This window comes from Gasterosteus aculeatus, chromosome 11 (assembly GCF_964276395.1).
Source record: "Gasterosteus aculeatus chromosome 11, fGasAcu3.hap1.1, whole genome shotgun sequence".
Classification (NCBI taxonomy): domain Eukaryota; kingdom Metazoa; phylum Chordata; class Actinopteri; order Perciformes; family Gasterosteidae; genus Gasterosteus; species Gasterosteus aculeatus.
This window is the reverse complement of record NC_135699.1, coordinates 12246415-12266404: the sequence shown is the minus strand read 5'-3', so window position 1 is coordinate 12266404 and position 19990 is coordinate 12246415. Positions and strand designations below refer to the sequence as shown.

The window sequence follows — 19990 nt, the reverse complement described above, 5'->3', positions numbered from 1 at the left end:
GACATGTAATGTAATATAACGTCAAATTGAGTTATTAGCCGTTAAGCCTGAGAGCGATGCCCCCCCCCCCCCGTCAGACGCCGAGGGGTTAACCACTGGGGTTGGCCCGTCAGGTTCAAAGGCCTCTTGTTTACATTTGACCCGAGTTGCCCCCCAAATGGGCTGAACGCCCCCCCTCCACTCCCCCAACTTTAACTTCTAAAAACAAAGCCCACTACTACTACAAAAAGCCAGCATTAATCCCGTATATTAAAACATTTGCATGAAAAAACTGGTAAATAAAATAAAAAGGCCTTGAAGGAGGTGTTGCATTCTGCGCACACGGTGGCTTTGCTGCCACGTTTTGTTGAGACACTTCGTGTCCCCAAAACAGAAGGATTAATCACTTGTTTCCTCCTCTGCCAAAGCGGCGCAAACACGGCTGAACCTTCGCACAGCATCAGACTCCTTTTGAAGTCGGGCATTGTGTAACCTAATAAGCTACTGTTCCCTCACAACATCTGCTTGTCAACCCGGCTTTCAACCCTAGGCCTTTGCCAGCCAACCCCTGAAAATGGGGGCGGAGGGGGGGAGAAGAAGAAAGAAAGAAAAACAAAATCTCCTCTTTGGGTAACGAGGTGCAATTATGGCCAAATGATTGTGATATTCTACCCTGCTACATAATCAAGGAAAAAAACCTTTTTTTTTTGTAATGTAAACACTACTTTGGGGCCTTTCGGGACCTTTTTAAACCGGTGAGGTAAGCGCTGCCGGAACCCTTCGGAGGCGTTTTGCTCAATCAGCGGTCCTGCTGCGGTTATGTCCCTGGGTTAAGAGGAACCGGCTCCGTTGTTAAACGGAATCGGTCCGAGGGGACAAGCGGTAAGGGGAAGGTCCCCGGCCCAGGAGGATGGAGCGGAGGAGGCTACAGACGGATGCAACAGTGCAAAAGTGAAATATGATCACGGACTTGCAGACGTGGTGTCTCCCACTCTTAACCGCTGCGGAGGATGGAAGACAGAACAGGAACAGGAAAGAGAAAAGGCAGACGCTGGAGCGTTGGATATCCTCTATGTGACACTATACGACTTATTTATCCGAACTCTGCACGAACCTCATGCCAGATACGGGACGTACGTGCACATCTGCTTAAGTATAAAGGGCAGTGGAGGGGGGCGCGCTGTGTGTTTGAGAGAGTGTGTGTGTGTGTGTTTCCTTATGAGCTTCCTCACCGCTCCCATCAGTGCATTTGTCCAGCCTTTCAAGTAGTTCAGTGGAATATAAAATGAAAAAAAAGGAGGGAAACTGGGGGGGGTAGAAGAGAAAACTGATTACCTGTGCAGACTTGGCGAGCTTCTGAGCGTACTCTCTCTCAATCTGCTTCAACCGGCTGTTGCTCTGCAACAGGAAGGAGAGGGGAGTGAGCGAGAGAGATATCCAGACGGGCCGATAGAGAGAGAGACACACACACACACATATTCACACAGAGAGAGTGAGTTGTGAAATGTAATCTTCTGTTAGGATGTAGACACACAACCCTGCCACCCTACCTGTGCTCACACACACACACACACACACGTTGACCTTTGCTTCTTGGCAGTGTTTTGTCCGCCACCCCCCCCTCCCTTGGCACAAGCCCAGTCCCAACGCTCATGTGTGCCAGCAGGCAGTGACGGGCACGGGGTAAAGCGGGTACCCCTCCCCTGATGGTCTGCCAACAATTCATCACCTAACAAAGGGAGGGGGTGGGGGGGGGGGGGTGGTTTGGGGGGGCAAAACATTAATAGATTACTGCCAATTATCGGGTGGGTTAATTGGGAGGAGCTGTGGAGACACAAGGCTGCGTAGTTACCATTTCATTGAGTGGCTCTTTGTGTTTTTTCTTTATCCCCCCGGAGCTCGCTTGTGGGAGGCCGAAACGGTGGCTACAAGGTGTGAAGTGATTGAATTCGATGGGGATGTCAATGGCTGCCTGTTTATGTACAGTGACGAGTGCGAGGCAATTTAAGACATGCAGATAAAAGAAGTCATACAGAAAAACGTACATACGCACACCCATGAGACACACACACACACGCTTGCTTTCCGATTTATTTTACCCATAAACCCACATTGGCTTGAAAGACATGTGATTTCTTTAGTTCTAAAGAGGATGAGACTTCAAATGTGTCTCTGTGGTGAACATGTTCACATCAGAAGGTAAATATCAGCGTCATCCTTGTAATTGGCTGTGAGGGAACGAGGTGTGTGTGTGTGTGTGTGTGTGTGTGTGCGCGACTCTCCGTATCGTATGACACACGTGACAGTATTCATGGAAAACATGTGGCCGTATTGACACGCAAACTGCCTCTGATGTTTCATAAAAACATGAAGAGCTTGCTGCTCGTGGATTCTTTCTACCTACAGTCACTCGGGGGAATTTAGCGGGAAGCTTTACACAGCATCATACATTATACAGCTCAGCCATCTCAGCACACATTAAAAGTCTGGGAATAGACAAAGATACGGATTGTACATGCAAGAAAAATAACCCGATAGGACTGTGACAAATACAAAGGGAAAATCAGAGCTAAATTAAAAGCTGCGTGTGTGCGTCTGTGTGTGTAGGCGCTTTCAAAGAGACTACCTGTGCCCTGCCAAAGGCATTTTGGTGCTGAAGGCACTTTGAGGCTCTATCAGGCTCTTCAATCGCCTCTTAATCCTAGCTGTGTGGAGTGCGGCTGCTTTGAAGTGTGTGCGCGTGTGTGTCTTTGTGCGCGTGTGAGGGTACTTGTGTGCGCGTTAAAGAGAGTGGAAGTGCATCTGAAGGCGAGGCATGCACCGCTTACCAGAACTTAATTAACAATCTGCAGTGGGAACCAGGCAACACACACACACACACACACACACACACGCACACTTAAGAAAGGACTGATGGGAGTGGCAGAATACGGATGACAACTTTCCCTTTCTTTCTCGCTCTCTCTCTCTCACACACACACACACACACACACACACACACACACACACGCACACACGCACACTTAAAGATGTAGACACAAGCCACGCTTGTTCAAACACAGACAATGGACCAACAGGACACACGTAGGCCAAACACACATCCCGCGTTTGATCCTTGGCTTTTGGGAAGTGAAGTTTGCTCAAGGTGTGCAACGGGTCCCATTAGCCGGAACGGACCATTGTGTTGTTGCGGAAGAAGGAAGAAAATAGAGTAAACGTTCCTCTATGGAGTAACCCTGCCAACGCCGCACGCTGTGTGTAAGAAGTGGACCCATTGGTTCCTGCACCCATCTTGTTATTTTGAGAAAATATGTAATGACTTAAAACGTTAATAAATAACTTTGGTTGGTCTGAGGCTGTGAACGCCTCCTGGGCAGTGCCCCCCCTTCCTTAAAACCACGGATGTTCTGTGTACAGTTTTACGGTCAAAGGTACCTTAAGACAACTGTTAGAGATGTCAACTTATTTTTTTTGTGATGAGATTCTGTCCTTCAGGTCCCTTCCTGCCCGTTTGTGCTTTGATCAGCAAGTCTGCCTGATGTTCAGATGTGGGATGAATCAAGTTGAATTAGGAACTCAACCCAAAAAAACAGAGCCCCCGAAATCACGGTGTCCCACTTAAAACTCCACTTCAAACCAAAGTGTAATCTATAGCGTGCAACAAGATGGGAGCTGCCTGACGCCATGTTTTAATGCGATTGAGAAAGTGTGTCGCTTCCCTCCCTCCTCTTAGAGGACTTCAAAAAGTGAGCAAGGGGAACTGTGTGATGTTTTTTTTGGGGGGGGGGAAGCCTTCGTTGTCGCTGTCGTAGCCACCTGTCAATCAGAAGGTAGCCACGCCCTAAAGCTTACCCGCTTTAAGGTCCATTTCAGTGGTGGCTGGTGGATTTTTTATTTTTTGGTAGGGCCAGCCAATCAGTTTCAGTAGACATCCCAGTATATATGGGGCGGCAAAGGGCTATGCCCAAATCTCATATTAATCTAATCTAATATTACCGTGTATAGAATTCGGGTTGCCTCCCAACCCCTAAAATACGGAATCGTCCGGTATTTGAGAATAAAATAGTGTGTCCCGTTTTGAATCAATACGGAACGGGGTTTGTCCTGTATTTTCTGAGTTGTCGTCAATGCAGCATCCCATGCAAATGATCCCACCCAAAATCTGTGAAGCCACTCCCCCCCATCCCCCGGCCGTCTTAGCGTCCCTTATTTTTCTGCAATGAAGGTGGCACCCCTATATATAAACCATGTTTCAGAAACTCAAATATTGACCATTTGTAAAATGTATGTATATAATAAACAAATGTTGTCCCCTATCGCTCATGGTGCGGCCACGTCCCATTGCCCTCTATGGACCAGCCGCCACTGGTCTATTTTAAATTCTGTTTAAAAAAAACAGGTCTGTTTTTGATTCGAAAAACTCCACATTTTACCAAATGAAATCATGCTGTATTGAAGACCTGACACCATCGCCAGGGACCATTAACTCTTGCCTACGATGTTTACTGAGGTAATAAATCAAGTAATGGAAGATGGATCATTTCCCCATAGCCTTCTATACAAATCAGTACCACTGCTGGCTTTTATAAAACTGAAGGCACTTCTGCATCGGCTCCACTTTTCAGACCTGGAAGTGTCCGCCTGGCCAACACGTGATAACTGCGTGTGTTAAAGTCAGAGCGCCTGTTCTCCAGGACTTTCACAATCTGTTCAGGGGCCGCCCGTGGTCCCGGGCCAGGATATTGCCTCCATATGGCATTTTTCCTCTGAGACGTTTCCCTTCACCACGCGGAGCTGTGATAAAACAGAGGGATGTTTTTAACAGAGACGCTCTCTTTTAAATGGTTGTTGATCGTTTTTTATTCCGCCGTGTTTTTCGCACACCGGGGGAACTGATTTGTTGGGCTCATTTTTCAAGAAAGAAAGAAAAATAACATGATTTCTAAGAGAATCTCTCATTTTGAGTGGCAGCGGTATTTGTATGCATTCAAAACGGTCCTCTGTTCACTCGGCGTGTCTTTCACAACAATTTGAGTTCAATCTGCCAGCGAGGGAGAGCGGGGAGATGTTATTTGCTCGTTTGTCTGTAATCATTGCCGTCTTGCTGTGCTATGCCTTTGTGTCTGTGAGAGCTGGTGCTGTAGTGACAAGAGACTTTATTTCCATTTCACAGTTTGCCATCGCTGCCTGTCAGTAGTGATTCTAATAATCCACCACTGCTCGCTGTCACCCGGCGGTACAGAAAGACGGCATCACAAGCAGGATGAACACACGACAGATACGCAACGCGCCAAATAAGTCACTCGGCTAAAGGCCGAAGTATCAGACCACCAGTGACCCGCATTACCATCCGCTCCATCCAAACCCACGCGAGAAGGTCATGGGGAGGGGTTGGTCTGAGGCTGTGAACGCCTCCTGGGCAGTGCCCCCCCCCCCCCCCCCCCCCTTCCTTAAAACCACGGATGTTCTGTGGACAGTTTTACGGTCAAAGGTACCTTAAGACAACTGTTAGAGATGTCAACTTATTTTTTTTGTGATGAGATTCTGTCCTTCAGGTCCCTTCCTGCCCGTTTGTGCTTTGATCAGCAAGTCTGCCTGATGTTCAGATGTGGGATGAATCAAGTTGAATTAGGAACTCAACCCAAAAAAACAGAGCCCCCGAAATCACGGTGTCCCACTTAAAACTCCACTTCAAACCAAAGTGTAATCTATAGCGTGCAACAAGATGGGAGCTGCCTGACGCCATGTTTTAATGCGATTGAGAAAGTGTGTCGCTTCCCTCCCTCCTCTTAGAGGACTTCAAAAAGTGAGCAAGGGGAACTGTGTGATGTTTTTTTTGGGGGGGGGGAAGGCAAAGCCTTTACTTTGCCACTTTCATCTGCTGGGTCTCTCCCCCCCCCACCCCCCGCGGGCCCAATGGTGCACTGAGGAAACGAGCAGCTCAGATAGGCCTGCGCACACGCACACAAACAAACAACTTATGTTCACACACCAATGCTTTGGTTTTAGCTAAAGCAGCAGCTGTGATGTAAACACGCGCCGACCGCAGAACCAATAATCCGAATGCCTCGCACGCAACGGCCCTAAACTTTACATCTTTTTCCCGTAAACTCAGATCCCCCCCCCCCCCCCCACCACCCCCACACGTCTTTGTCTCCCATTTACTCTGTTAGTGCGAGGTGAATGCAGACCCTCTTTGATCATCCCTCTCTGTGTTTCTCTTCTCGTCTAATCCATGACCGACTGCATAAGGGGATTTGGTGTCTCTCCAAATGGCGGTGAAACCACCCTAATAACAGTGGGCAGGAGAGAGGCAAGATGTGGCCATGACAACAGCAGTGACGACAACCTCGTACCACCATCTCCTGGCTGAGATGGAGAACGGTACACAGAGAGAGCGCCAACGCTCGCGTAGGATGGTTTATGAAAATGTTGGAGCGCTGATTTAAAATCCCTGATTGGACTTTTTGCACTCAGAGTTTAGTGTTCAGACTAAGATCCTTTTAGGGGGACTTGCAGTTTACTGTATCATCACTGCATGTGGACAGTCTCCTTTGGTCGATGATGAAAGCCAGCATAAAAGGTGGCTGGTGTCGCCCTGAATAAGAGCAGAGATGCAGGAGAACAAAAGGTACAGAGTGACCAAAATCTGCACCGCGCTCGGTAAAAAGTTGGAAAATCAGAGTGAATGTTTTGCATAAAAAAAAAAAAGAACCTTGGGTGGTCTGTTTATAAGTGCACAGTTCTAACTGTGCACAATAATGCAACCAGAACACATCGAGGGCACATTAAGATCCCATAAGTCAAACGCTATTTAGATATGGTCAGGTCCAATAGTGTGAAAGCAGATGGATCTCTGGCCACATGAAAAGACGGCCTACTCAGCGCTGTGCATGGAACAACATACACGAGGTATAAACACACAAATTCTCCTCCGCCAAAGAACTCAAATGAGGGTTGCAGTCTGTGCCGAGGTGCCAAACTGCGATCCTCCGCTCCAGCCGCATCGCCGATCACAAACACGTGGTGTTTATCATCAGCAGCAGTTTATCACAGCAGAAATCTGCTCACACCTCAGATATGCTCCCCGCCGCAACTGAAGCCAGACGCAGAGAGAACCAAACCAAGTCGAACGTTTCCCAAAAAAAACACGTCCGATCAGATTTGTCGACAGCGAACTAGCGGCTTTGATGTGGTGGAAGTGCATTTACTGAGTGCAGTCGATTTTGTGGTTGATTTGTGCTTAGTAGAAACAGTTTGTGGCCAAATGGCACCAAAGAGCTTCAGCACCTGCTGCACCACTGGCTGTCAAACCAGCTGTGTGGTCTGAAATATCGTGGACGCACACATAAGGAAGCTCCAGCTCCTTCCTGCAGCAAAGTTAATTACCTGAGGGGGGGGGGGGGGGGTCTACTTGTGAAACAGAGGCCTTCATTCCTCCGCTTTCTAATTCTCCACCTGTTTGCGACTGCGTGTCAGAGTGACAACGTCTCGTGGGACGCGCCCAGAGGTACACCGGCGCTGTGACACAGGGGGCTTGGAAAGGGCGGCTGTGTGTCAACAAGCTGCACTCTCATTGGCTGATGTTTGCCTGCGGGTGGTTTCGTCACACTCCGCTACCATTTGATTAAATTCCCCGTCGCTTTGATCTGAAGTGAAAGTAGGGGATGCATTTATACAAACACGCACACACTCTCATGATCACACATACACACAAGTATATCAGGCTAAAATGTGCACATCTAATCTCCGTTATTCATTTCCTAGCAAACCTGCGGCCTCGTGAGCTTTTGTCTCACCGTATCTCAGACCTCTAGTATCGGCAAGCAGGGAGTGAGTGCCAATATAAAGACCTTTTCTCCTTGAACCAAACTGCCTTTGAAGCACTAATTGCAAATATCACCTGTGTTTTTATATACCATGCATCAGTGTCTGTGTGTGTGTGTGTGTGTGTGTGTGTGTGTGTGTGTGTGTGTGCGCACAGCCATGTATGTGTGGCAAGGAACACGATTCCCTTCTTCAAAGCCCAGCCTGGATTTCTGGAACTCTTTATTCAAAGTCTGAATGTTCTGTGCCACGACTTGAAGGCGCAGGGGGAGGATGGTGGTGGAAGATGGGGAGAGATGGACGAGTTGAGGTGGGAAAAGAAAAAGGCAAAAAAAAAAAAAAAGAAGGCTAGATAAGGAGGTGGTGCAGGTGAGAGGCAGGATCCGTGCTTACTGGGGCCCCAGATATGAAGCGTGTTCATCAGGCACACGGGCAGCTTCACAGGCCCCTCGGTGGAGAATGGAGATTGGGAGGTTTGTGGAGGTGTGCGCTAATTCTCATCCACAAACATGCGCCCCCCCCACACACACACACACACTTAGAAAGATATCCTTCAATACCAACCAGACTAAAAAACTCACACCTTCTACTCAGCCTACCTCCTCCGTCTCTGCTCCTTTCTCTTTGGGTGCCGCTCAAATGTTTGTAATCTGTTCATTTGAACTCTGATATTTTGCCTCTCATTATTTCATTCCAACAGCCTCGACTGTCTACTCCCCAAAAACTCATCCCATCCCCCTGTGTCCCTCTCTCCCGCTGCCTTGAACGCACACGTCTTTGATGGGAATCCATTCAAGGATTTAATGGATTTCTCCAGACTTTTTTTTCCAGGATCTGGGAGATGTGTTGGAAAAAATCAAAAAGTAAAAGGGAAGAAACGCTAGCCTTCCCGGGCTCTGCTTCCAAGAGGACGGTGGGCTGCAGAGGACAGCATTTCTGTCTACATCAAAAGAATGAGAAATTTTCAGCTTACAAAAAAAAAAGGGCGAATGAGTCAATATGGATCTGAGAGCTGGCGGACTTCAATCCATCGTGAAAAAAGCAGGCCGCTGCAAAGTGATGAAACTTTTCCCTGCCCGCCCCGAAAGTCAAACTCTGACGGATTAGAAAGTAGAAAAAATGTCATGACGGTCAACCTTTCGTACGTGAAAAAAAGAAAGCACAGAGAAATCATGAATCTCTTCCATAAAAAGTGAGCACAGCACATTGCTTATGCTGTCCGTCCAAGTTGAACATTAAGCATCGCTGCTTTGAATCCACTCCAGATTCCCCCCAAAACTATGGGTGATTTTTTCCTTCCCCCAAGGGAAGAGAGAGGGAGAGAGAGAGAGAGCGAGAGGGGACTTAAAGAGAGCCAAGAAGATCAATAACTTTTTCGCTGCAAAACAGCCTTCACGTATCCAAAAAGGGGAAAAAATGTGAGTGATAGGAAATAGCGTGATTCCTTCAAACGAGGATTAGCCTGCGTTAAGCACACTGCTCCCCTCGGATCTCCCTCCCTGCACCACCCCCGGGTTCTGCGCGCCATATGGAGCCAAAATGGCCGCCCGGGTGCTCTGGAGGTCCCTGCATTCCGGGGGTAATAGCGTGCAGCTGGCGTGGGATGGTGTCTAATGAAAAAGGCTCTCTTTGATGGGACCTGCCGAGGGATTAGGTTCTGATCAACCACCTTAGGTCGGCTTCCTGCTAGACCAGCGCGAGCTTATGAGTGATTTCCCAGTCGCGGGTCCAGTTTCTGTGGCGGCGACGGGCGCGAATATGAGACAGAAAGGTGCGCGAGACAGAAAGGGAAACCTCAGACATTCTAATTGAAGTACTTCCTGTTTCCCTAAGACAGCTGTAAGCAAATCCTGATGTCCTGAGCCTCCATTGTTTCACCGATCCCTAGATCCAATCCCCTAACTGGCCTGCACGTGTCAAAAAAAGGTATATCGCATCATTGCGAGAAGTGAAAAACCAAAAGATCCAGTAGACGTGGTGTCGACGCGGCCAGCAGCATCGCCTGATTCGACCTCCTGTTTGAGGCTCTAATGCGGTGAACACAGTGGTGAAGTCCCGAGCGAGCCTTCCTCCTCAAACCTGCCCATCTTGCAAGGCGGCTTGTAGTCGTGGGCGATAGGAGACAAATAAAAGTAGTCCCGGGCAGACGCGTTCGGTTCACCCTGTTGACCTTGATAAAAAGGAACAACAAGGCGAATACAAAATTGTCGATGTGTCCTCATGCAAACGTCTAAAACAGAGCGTGGGTGATCCGAGGAAGAAAATGTTGATTTGCTAAAGCAATGGAAGGAATGGCGCTCGAATGAAGGTGGCCTCTTTCATGTAACCTTTGTTCAAACAGGCGTTCCACTCCTTCACCCACCTTCTCCTGAGCAGCATCCCTCTCCTGCCGGTGGCTTTCCTCGAGGTCGGCGCGGACGCGCTGCATGTCGGAACGCAGCCGGTCCAGGGACGCCTCTTTGTCCAGGAACGCCGTCCGTTGTTCCTCCTCCCGGAATAACGCCACCTCGGCCAATTGTCGCTTGTGCTGCGCCTGGGCGTCTTGGAGTTCATCGCGAAGACCGGACAACTGAGCCTCCAGATCGGATATCGTCTGGAATGAGAGGGATACGGAGACGTGCGGGGCGGTTAGGGAAGTTATGTCGATCAATGTCCTGCAGGTACCGTGCAGGATAGTGAGTGAAGATTGCGTATCCCAGTTGACAGGAGAGATACTGTCTCAGGAGGGATAGAGACATTTCTTGTTTTATGATGTAGGCTACCATGATCCTTTTGGCTGAAGTGAAACGTGCTTAAGGTGTATTATGTATCCCTCCAGATGGATTTATGTCTAAATATCTTTATTCAATATACCAAATAAGACGATATAACAAAGCACCCCCCTGTATTCTTTAAGCGTTTCTGTCTCAACTAAAGTCTGGCTGGAACGTCCTCTGAATATGTGATGGATGAAAAAGAGGCATAATCTGTGTCCTTTAGGGTAAAAATATAAAAACAAATCAACAATGACAAATACACAAATACGCCTTGACTAAGTGACGGAAAGTCTCTCCAACATGCCTCCATTTTTTTGTCCTCCTGTGTGTGCGTATGGGCTGCTGCGATGGAACGACCCCTCTCTTGACCTCCCTTCTCCGCCCCGACTTTACCCAAAAAGAGCCTTTTATCAGTGCTGACACGCAGCGTCAACATTACAAAGTACAAATGGTAAAAAGCCCCACAGCCTCAGAAAGCCCAGAAATGAGACACGCTCATTGAACTTACATGGAAAAAAGGCAAAAAAACGGAGAGAATAAGCGGTTTAGACAAACTGAATCAGTTAGCTGCTATGTTGCAGACCGTTTACAGCCTCACTACTGAACAGAAGGTAAATTTCACACCATTGTAAACTTCAGGCTTCATTATAAGGACACACGTTTGTGTCATATTTGCAGATGTCCACTGCCCTCAAACAGTTATTGGTACAACATGATCGTTCTCTAAACAACAGCGATCAATAATGACGACGGCATCGGCCTCTGCTGTGTTTCACCTTTCCCTGACCCGAATAGCACATGTTCCCCAGCTACTGCACATTGTCATTACTCTTCTTTGTTTACTTCTTTTATATCTTACTTGGGTTCACACTATATCCTTTACCCCCCACCCCCCTCCAAAAAAGCCTGGGCATCCAAGGACAACGCCACGTTAAGGCAACAAGTCTTTTTTAGGGAGAATCAAAGAGACTTCAAAAGGAGTGTCACAAAAACAGGCAGATGCTGCGGCTCCGTGTGCGCCAGCGTTGGCGAGACTGTAACACACGAACTATAAACAGCCCCACATGGCCGAGCTGTCACACACACACACACAGACACAGACACACACACACACACACACTCACACACACACAAACGAGGGCATGCAGCTCATTCGGAGAGAATATGAGGCAAACTCAGGCAATCTTCCATCTCCGCGTCCCGGCCCTCCGTCTCTCGGCATTACCCGTCTCCCGGCTGCGCTCGTGTCTTCAAGAAAGAGCAGCAACCGGATCCGAGCTCCGGCAGCGTCTTTAATGTATAAATCTCTCTTTAACAAATGAGGAATATCGGTTTAGCGTGTAATCGCGGAACACCGGCACTGGCGATGACACTCAAGGCCGAAGGAGCGCGCCTTCTTTGGCGAGCATGCGGGCGCTGCCACGTCCAGCGGGACGCATGTCGGCATGCGGCCGACGGCGATGGACGAGATTTCTTCATCCTAGATATTCGTCATCCTAAAATATTGTGAGAAACACAAGTTAAAAACCCTAGAAATTGTTACAACACTTATGATTGTGACTTACTGGAAGGCCACCACCTCCATTATACAGAGTTTATACAAAGTAGCACATTGTCTTGAATGTCCTTCCAGTAAGTCACAATCATAAGCACACCCTGGCTGTCCATAAAGGGTGCAGCCTTTATGGACAGCCAGGGTGTGCCTATAATTAAACTGGACTCCTTGAGTTGTTCTAACTTTGCTTGACTGCAAGTACAACAAAGCTGCCCGTCCTATCACCACAATGTGCCATCTTCCATTCCAGGACGCATACCAATCACAAAGCGTGCAGGCGTGTCCACATCTCCTCTCCTTTGCCGCTTCAATCACGTCTGACCTAATGGATAAAGGGTTCAGCTCAGTGCATCTATTACGGTATTCTTAATGGAGTCATTATTCCACTGGTTTGCTAATTTTGGATTACCGCCAGACATTAACGATGTCACAAAATAAGAGCAAAGCGACTTGTTTTCCCGTTTAAAAAGAAAAAACGCATTGCATGGACTTGATATAACTAAGAACAGGCGGGAAATCTTTCTCACGGCGGATTTTATGACTTGGCAAACCCCGGCGCTACTAATGACATTCAGAATAGCTGCACTCCATCTCGGCCTGTCAGTGCCAGGGCCTGCTATTGTGCATGTTGGCTCACAGGCACTCCAACATGGAGCGGGCCCAATAATCGTATTACAGTCGGTGCACATGTGCCATTTGTGCGGTGACAGTTTTGACGAGAATCTAGTTTGCATTAGCACGACAAGTGGAAAACTTTTAGCTTAAACTTTGCGGACCTATGCTATGAACCTAACTTAGGCCTAGACTTTTTCCAACTATGACAAGTTTGGAATCTTCTGGGAAATACTGTTATTTACCTTTCACAGATAGCTGGATGATGCCACTCTCCTGTCTGCGCAGTAACCATGGAGCAAAGTTTGTGTGTGGATTAAATAAACAACTTTCAGCACAGTAGCTGGTGAGCTTTAGAGGCTGTCAACATATTTATGAGCCACAAGAGCCATTTCTCCTCTATGTCTTTATGCTAAGCTAAGCTAATTGACAGCAGCATCAGGCTCCACAGTTAATGCACAGATGTAGTGACATCAGAGAGGAAAAGCAAAATACAATAATAACCCAGAACACATTTTTTCACTATCATTATCTGCTCATAAAACATTTTTTTTGTCGGGACAGTCAAACTCACACCCAACAGGAATACTCAGCACTGCACACGGGGAAGATGATGAAATGATTATAAGCCGGTGACAACACGGCTCTGTGGGATCCGCTGCTGGAAAATCATTGAGCAACGAGACCAGATCCGCCTGACGATGCTAGACTGCAGGGACACCGGGATCACTCGGTGACGCGAAGAGACAACCAACGTGCGCACACACACACACGAGTGCCGTCGGCCTCGTTTGCTTCATCTGACTTCCTCTTAGCTCGGCTTAACTCAGTCTGTCATCACCCTCTTCATTTGACACGTCTTAAATCACGTTCTTTGAACAATCGGCATCGTCATTATTTAGCCCACCGTGGCCCGGGAGAAAGACCTCACTAGACTCTCGCTCTCCTATGCTGTTTGAGGTCCAGATGGCGCGTTGCGTTCCTTTGAAAGAACACAAATAATTAGTTAGGAAAATAATACCTCGCTTTCAGGGGGAGCCGGTGGGAGAAATATGATGAATGAACAATTCAGTTGTTCCCCCACCCAAAAAGTCTGTCCCATCTTTTAGTTTTATTGAGGAAAAACAGCGAAATATGTTGGAAATAATGATAAATATATTCATGGCACTCTACGGGTAGAGGATTTTATCGCCGCACATGTCGTAGGGAGGCAAAGGAGGAAGGCCACTCAGTCAGGATTGATGCGTGTTAGAGGGAGAACCAGTGACGGATCCCCAAAACAGCCCACAGAACTCCCTGCTCCTCTGGAGGGGGGCGGGGCATCGATCAGCTGACAACAGCACAAATATGTTTAACCAGCAAGAAAACGTTTCATCAACCTGGACAGACGGTTAAATGAAAGCTTGCTTTGATACTTTATTCTTTTGTGAGAACACACAGGACCACGAGGCTGGGAGTTAATCTGCCCCCCCGTCGAGTTGGTGGGACGCCAACCACACAACAGGTCACGAATCCAGAGGCTTAATTCCGATTCATTCACAACGTCCTAACGCAAACAGCATGATAATAAAAAAAAGAAGGAAACTAGAAAAGTGTGAATGTTGACAAAAAAAAAAAGCAACATTCAGGTTCATAATGTGCAGCGGCTCTATTACGGCTGAAGTCAGAGTGTTTTGGATTACACTCTCTGGCTGGATGAAGACACATTGTCCACTTTTTTTTTTTTTTTCATGCTGCTACGACTCATCGGCTCTGCTTCTCAAAGACCACAGAGTCAAGAATGCTATTTATTAGCGTCCCACCAACATCAAAGGGACGGGTGCTGGTCATCCTGTGAGTGTGGGACCATGCACCGATTCCAGGAAGAGGGAAAGCGGGAGACGACGGGAAATGACGCGGCCCGGGTTCAATCGCCACGCCGGGCTACAGGGTGGTCCGCCGCTGAGACGTCACCTGATGACAGATGATTCTCCATCTGACCCAGCGAGTGGGTTTAACTCGCCGGGTTCCACAGCTTCCACAGCCCTGTGTGACAGCTTAGAAAAGGCCAGACTGCCACCAGTGTGACAGTACAGAGTTCTTTAGTAAGTGTTTAATAATAAGTGTCTTTGCTCATCTTTAATACATACGCGCTGTCGGAGTGTCAGCTTCCTGTCACTAGCGGCGCGCCGGTAGATCGCAGTGCTCACGCAGGAAGTCAAACCGGCTCACGTCCAAAACCACTTTCAGAAACCTCACAGTCCCGTCCAAGGGAAAATCTCCATTCCTGACGCTTTAACATCTTTAACATTAGGTGGGGGGGGGGGGGGGGGGGGGTAAAGGGGGGCTACACGAGCAAACAGGAAGTGAGAACTTCAGATGAGCGCCGGGGAAGTTGGCTTCCTGTCACCCCCCCCCCTGAGATCCTCAGACTTGTCATTTTGACACGAGTACGACGGCGCGTCATCAGCCGAAAACGTCGCGCAGGCATTTCCAGAAAAGTCAAACCACGCGCTGGCCGGTGTCAGCAGTGATGGACGTTCTCCAAAAAAAAAAAATGTTACACGCGGGAATATTTGAGCCAGAATGAAAAGGACAAAAACAACTGTTCCCCCGTGAAACGGTCCCTAGACATTTTAGACTTCTGTGGGGTAAGATGAGCGATGCGCCACAGAGCTGACTAACGCAGGACACAATATTCATTTGACTTTTTTGACAGGGGCTCATTTTCGACTTTTCTGGGACAAAACATTTTTTTAGTCCAAATTTACAACTTCTTTACATATATCGGCATTTAAATCAGGAGAAAAAATGGGCTTTCCTTTTCAATAGTGTTGGTAAACATTTTTTCACGTCAAGCAAAACACTCGACTAGATCTCGACTCTTTGCTGTCCTTGCTCCGAAATGGTGGAACGAGCTCTCTGAAGACACCAGGACCGCAGAGAGCCTTCACATCTTCCGCCGCAAACTAAAGACACACCTCTTCAGACTCTACCTAAAAGACTAACAAATTGTAGCACTTAAATTGTACTTATAACGCTACTCATCTATAGCAAATTGTAAATTGGCTTATTTGAGGAAATTGCACTTTCTTGTTTCTTGTTCTTCTGAGTTTGTACCCTATGGTTGAATGCATTTTTGTCTTTTAAAACTTAATTATCCTCCTAAAAATTCATGAAAAAAGAAATTTCTAAGCGCATGGTTGCGCTTCTTCGTCACTTTTATGCGACTGCGGCTGGATCCTTATCCCCTCTTCACGGCGAACAAACAAAAAAAATCCCAGCGTGCTCACAGCGTCCGTTTCACCGGGAAGAGTCAAACTCCCCCACGCCCCCGCTGGGGGGCAGGTTTGTCAAACGGCTTCCCACAGAGCTACCAAGCTAGCCCGGAGCCCGGAGGGGGGCGAAGGCTGAGCGAGGGGCACGACAAGGTGTCATGGACACCCAATAACATAGATCCAAATGTCAGTGGTGCAATAAGAGAATCACCAGCGCTTCCTGGAGGGAGGGGGCCACCTGCGGTGAGAGGAGAATGCACTCTGGAGGGAGCACCGGCCGCTTGTCGCTGGTCCACAATCGTCCAGCGGAAAGATAAAGAGAAATGATACCCATGGTTTTGTAATAAAAGCTTGGAGCTTAAAAGAGCAGATTTCTTCTCCTCCCATCGGGGCTACCGGCGCCTTTTGGGTTTCAAGTCTTCTATCGTGAAACCATTGCGGCGATACGAAGAATTCGTAAAAAAAAAAATATACCCAAAAAGATTAACGCTACTCTGGAAGTTAGGACTGTGCGAATTGTTTTTGTTTGGTCTATTCAATTTTCAAAAAAACTTTTTTGGCCCAAATAAACAGCGGTATCGGAAAGCTTCGGTTCGCTCGCAACAGCTGCCGAGGTTTCTCTAAAAACATTTGAAACCAAATATCTGTTTCACTTCAAGTCAACAAGAAGTGTCTGAACCCGCTGTGCTTTTGAAACCGCCGCCCCCCCTCCACAACCCCCTCCCCGGAAAAAACGTCAATGGGCAAAATCCAAAATGGTTGTCCGCAGCAGAGCGGCGGGTCATCGCATGTTGAACGTGGATCCGAGGAGACCCCCCCCCCCCCCCTACCTGACCGTCGCGCTTCCTCCACTCCTGGCTGAGCTGTTGGTGGTGTTGCAGCGCTGCCTTGGCCTGCCTCTCCAGGCTGCCCACCTCCCACTGGCGCTCCTGGACCAGGCTGTCCTTCTCCGCGCTGTGCTGCTGCTGGAGCCGCGTCCTCTCCTGCTCGTGCTGCTCGCGCTGCTCCGCCATCTGATTGGACAAGGAGGCAAAGAGGGACTCCATCAGCCAACACACACTCGGAGCGATGCCGTCGTCATGACGACTTGTCCATCCAACCTATCCGTTTTGTCCTACCCCTCAAACTCCCTCACCTCCACCTATAGAACAACCCTGCCGATTTGGGGCGAAATTGGTTGATAGGTGTGGGGGGGGGAAGAAAACGAAATAACATTTTAAAAAAAAGTTTGTCTGATGCTTCACGTTGTCAGACACGAAGCGTTGTGTTTACATCCGTCTTGCTTCCTCCGCCCTCCCACCTCTACTGACAATTGTACAGACCGGCCCTCAATGTCCCGCTCCTCTTTCTTAAAATCTGACCCCCCCCACCCTATTCTGCCATCGGCTTAGAAAAGAGCAGCTAGTTTGGACTCCGCATGCAAGCTGGTAGGAGGTAGCCATCTGGCTGCAGCAACCAGCCGATGCCCCATGCTATGCGCCTGACAGCATGCGAAAATCGGCTTAGGCGGCGACTATTATGATCATTATAAACCCAAATCAGAAAAAAGAAAAGAAAAAATAAAGTTAAAGTGTGAGGCAAGCAAAGCCAAAAAAACTTTAAAGAGAACTAAGATGCTTAAAGAGTCGTGATACTGCCTGTAATGGCAATGTTATAATTAAAGCAATTAAAGTCCATTATTGAATTATTAAATGGGATTAAGTTCAAGCAACAATTAACGGGCTTCAATCATCTGCTAATGAGGATTCGTGAACCAACCAGAAGGCTCGCGGTGTAAACACAGTGGACTTTGGTCTCATCGGAGTCTCACACGCACACTACAGTGGAGGAAAGCCTCACACTTTTGACGGGACACAAAGGGACACCATGTCTTGCGTTCTTAAATCGTCCCGGCAGCTGAAAGCGAGTCGGCGTTCCCGGCGGACAAACGCGCCGAGTCACCTGCTGCGAGGTGAGCCTCTGCCGCACAGCTCCGAGCCTTTCCCAGGCTCTGTTCCCTTCCCGCTTCCCCCATGGGAACCAGCAGACCCCCCCCCACACACAACACACACACGCCATGCGGGACCCCAGTTTTGAAAGGACAGCAGCAGGGGCCCGGGAGGGGGGAGGGAGGGGCCCATTCGATTCCCCCGCTCCGAAGCTAATCCCCCTGCACATTGTGCTTGACGGCACCCTACCTGGGTGAGGATCCACCGCCACAGCGGCCTCTGCGTGCCGTAACCGGCGCCCCCTCCCCCCTATCTGAGCACGCTGCGTGCTATTCAGGGCCGGTGGTGAATGAGCGGCTATCTGCAGGAAGCCGGACCCCGTCCCGGGAGACAGGAGACGAAGGCCACAATGGATGCTTCATTTTTGGGAAGCCGGGGATTTAACCCCCTCAGGTTTTGACAGGAGCTTTGCCCCATCCTTCCTCTTCCCCCCCCACCGGCCCATCCCACACCGGATAGATCAATGGGAGGAATTAGAAGTGGATAAAAATGTATTTTATCTCGCCTCGGTTCATTGGTTTAAAGACTCACACAGAGACGCCCCTCAACGTAACTCACACGATGCAATTTTCTCAGAACAATCGGGAACAGCACAGAGGTCCGTTAGGGTGGGGGCCACGTCTCCCACCGGCGATGCCGATTGTTGTCCACGGTGCATTCCACAGGCTTCTCTTCCCACATGACATCGTGGCTTACTGTTCGCTCCGGTTTGCCGGATCACAGGGCTTTTTGGGGGGGAGAGCTGGAGGGGGTCTGGGGTGGAACGCGAAGAATTGGAAAGATAGATCCATTGTGGTTAAAAAAAAGAAAAGAAAATCAGCTAAAGCAAAAAGACGGAGGAGAGATGACAGAGAGCGGACCCTGTGACATCACAGGGCGCCAGCGTGCAGCGGAGGATGCTGGGTGCTGCCATCCTTAAAGGGGCCGCCGTGGCGTTGGTGAGGGAAGACTGAGGCGCTCTGCGGCACAGCTTGGTGCCACGGATACGCAGTGGGGCACCGGGTGTTACTGCACAGCACGACACCCGCCAACGCCGCCCTGACATGGTTGTGAGAGAGCGTGTGTGTGTGTGTGCATGTGTGTGTGGATCGCATTGAGACAAGACAGTGAGGTAATGGGCTTCTTTCAGGCCCCGGGGGAAGGAGGAGGGTGGGGAGGAGAGCTGAACAGAAGCCCCGTCTGGTCTCAGCAGGGGAGGCCGGGGCTGGGGCGGGAAGGACGGGAGAGATGGAGGAAGGACGGGCCTCACGCTGAGAGATCTGAACCAAAGGCGGCCGGCGAGCGGCGCCCGGCTGGATGCATTCATCTCAGCCCGAGGTTTGTCCACATACTCTGTCACAGTCAAACGTCTCGAGGAGGACGGTTTAGGGATTCCCCTTAACCCCAGACCAGCCGTTTGACCTCCCTACATCACTCCTGCGTCAATGGGTCGGAGCTCCGTAACGACTTACGGTGGCGTCCGGAAAACAAGTCCCTCATACATGGTTCCCTTTTGTTCACGTCTCCTTGAAGTCGCCCTGGAGGGAACGCTCCTTTGTGAGCATCTGAATGGACAAACTTGACCCCCCGGCAATCTTGTGACACCGATCCTTCCTGGGCGAGCGCGTCCACACAAAGTACCCGTGCTCATGCTTCTGTGGGTGTGTCTGCGTAAACAAAGTTAAAGCACGCAACGATGCTCCCAATAACTAATTATAAATGGATAATCATGAGTGAGCGTGCAGATGAATGTTGTCGTTGTTTCCCTCCCCTCCCAGCTGCGTCGCTCACGGCACATCAACATCATCCCGGAGACGGGCCCTTTGGTCTCTATGTGTTTTTATCTTCAAGACAAAAGCCCGCCTGACGAGCTGCCCGCCCTGCGTAGCCGGTTTCAACTGTCAACCCGCCCGACGCGCACAGACACGCACACACGCACACACACACACACACACACACACACACACACACACACACACACACACACACACTGGGGGCGGCGGCAGACGATAATCGGCGCTTCACTTTCTCCTGAAC

The 19990-nt window shown here is 49.1% G+C and overlaps 1 protein-coding gene across 15 annotated transcripts in view; it reads right to left on the bottom strand.

The window, feature by feature from the left end:
- cep112 (centrosomal protein 112) overlaps positions 1–19990 on the bottom strand; it is a 75561-nt gene that overhangs the window by 21481 nt on the left and 34090 nt on the right. For all 15 annotated transcript variants that reach the window (XR_013451323.1, XR_013451322.1, XM_040191793.2 and 12 more), the window contains 3 exons: positions 16817–16999; positions 10169–10399; positions 1315–1377 (listed from right to left, as the gene is read on the bottom strand). Coding sequence is in view for 13 of the 15 variants with exons in the window: in XM_040191793.2 (XP_040047727.2) it covers positions 1315–1377; positions 10169–10399; positions 16817–16999 (477 nt within the window). In the remaining 2 variants the exon portion in view is untranslated. The remainder of the gene's footprint in view (positions 1–1314; positions 1378–10168; positions 10400–16816; positions 17000–19990) is intronic.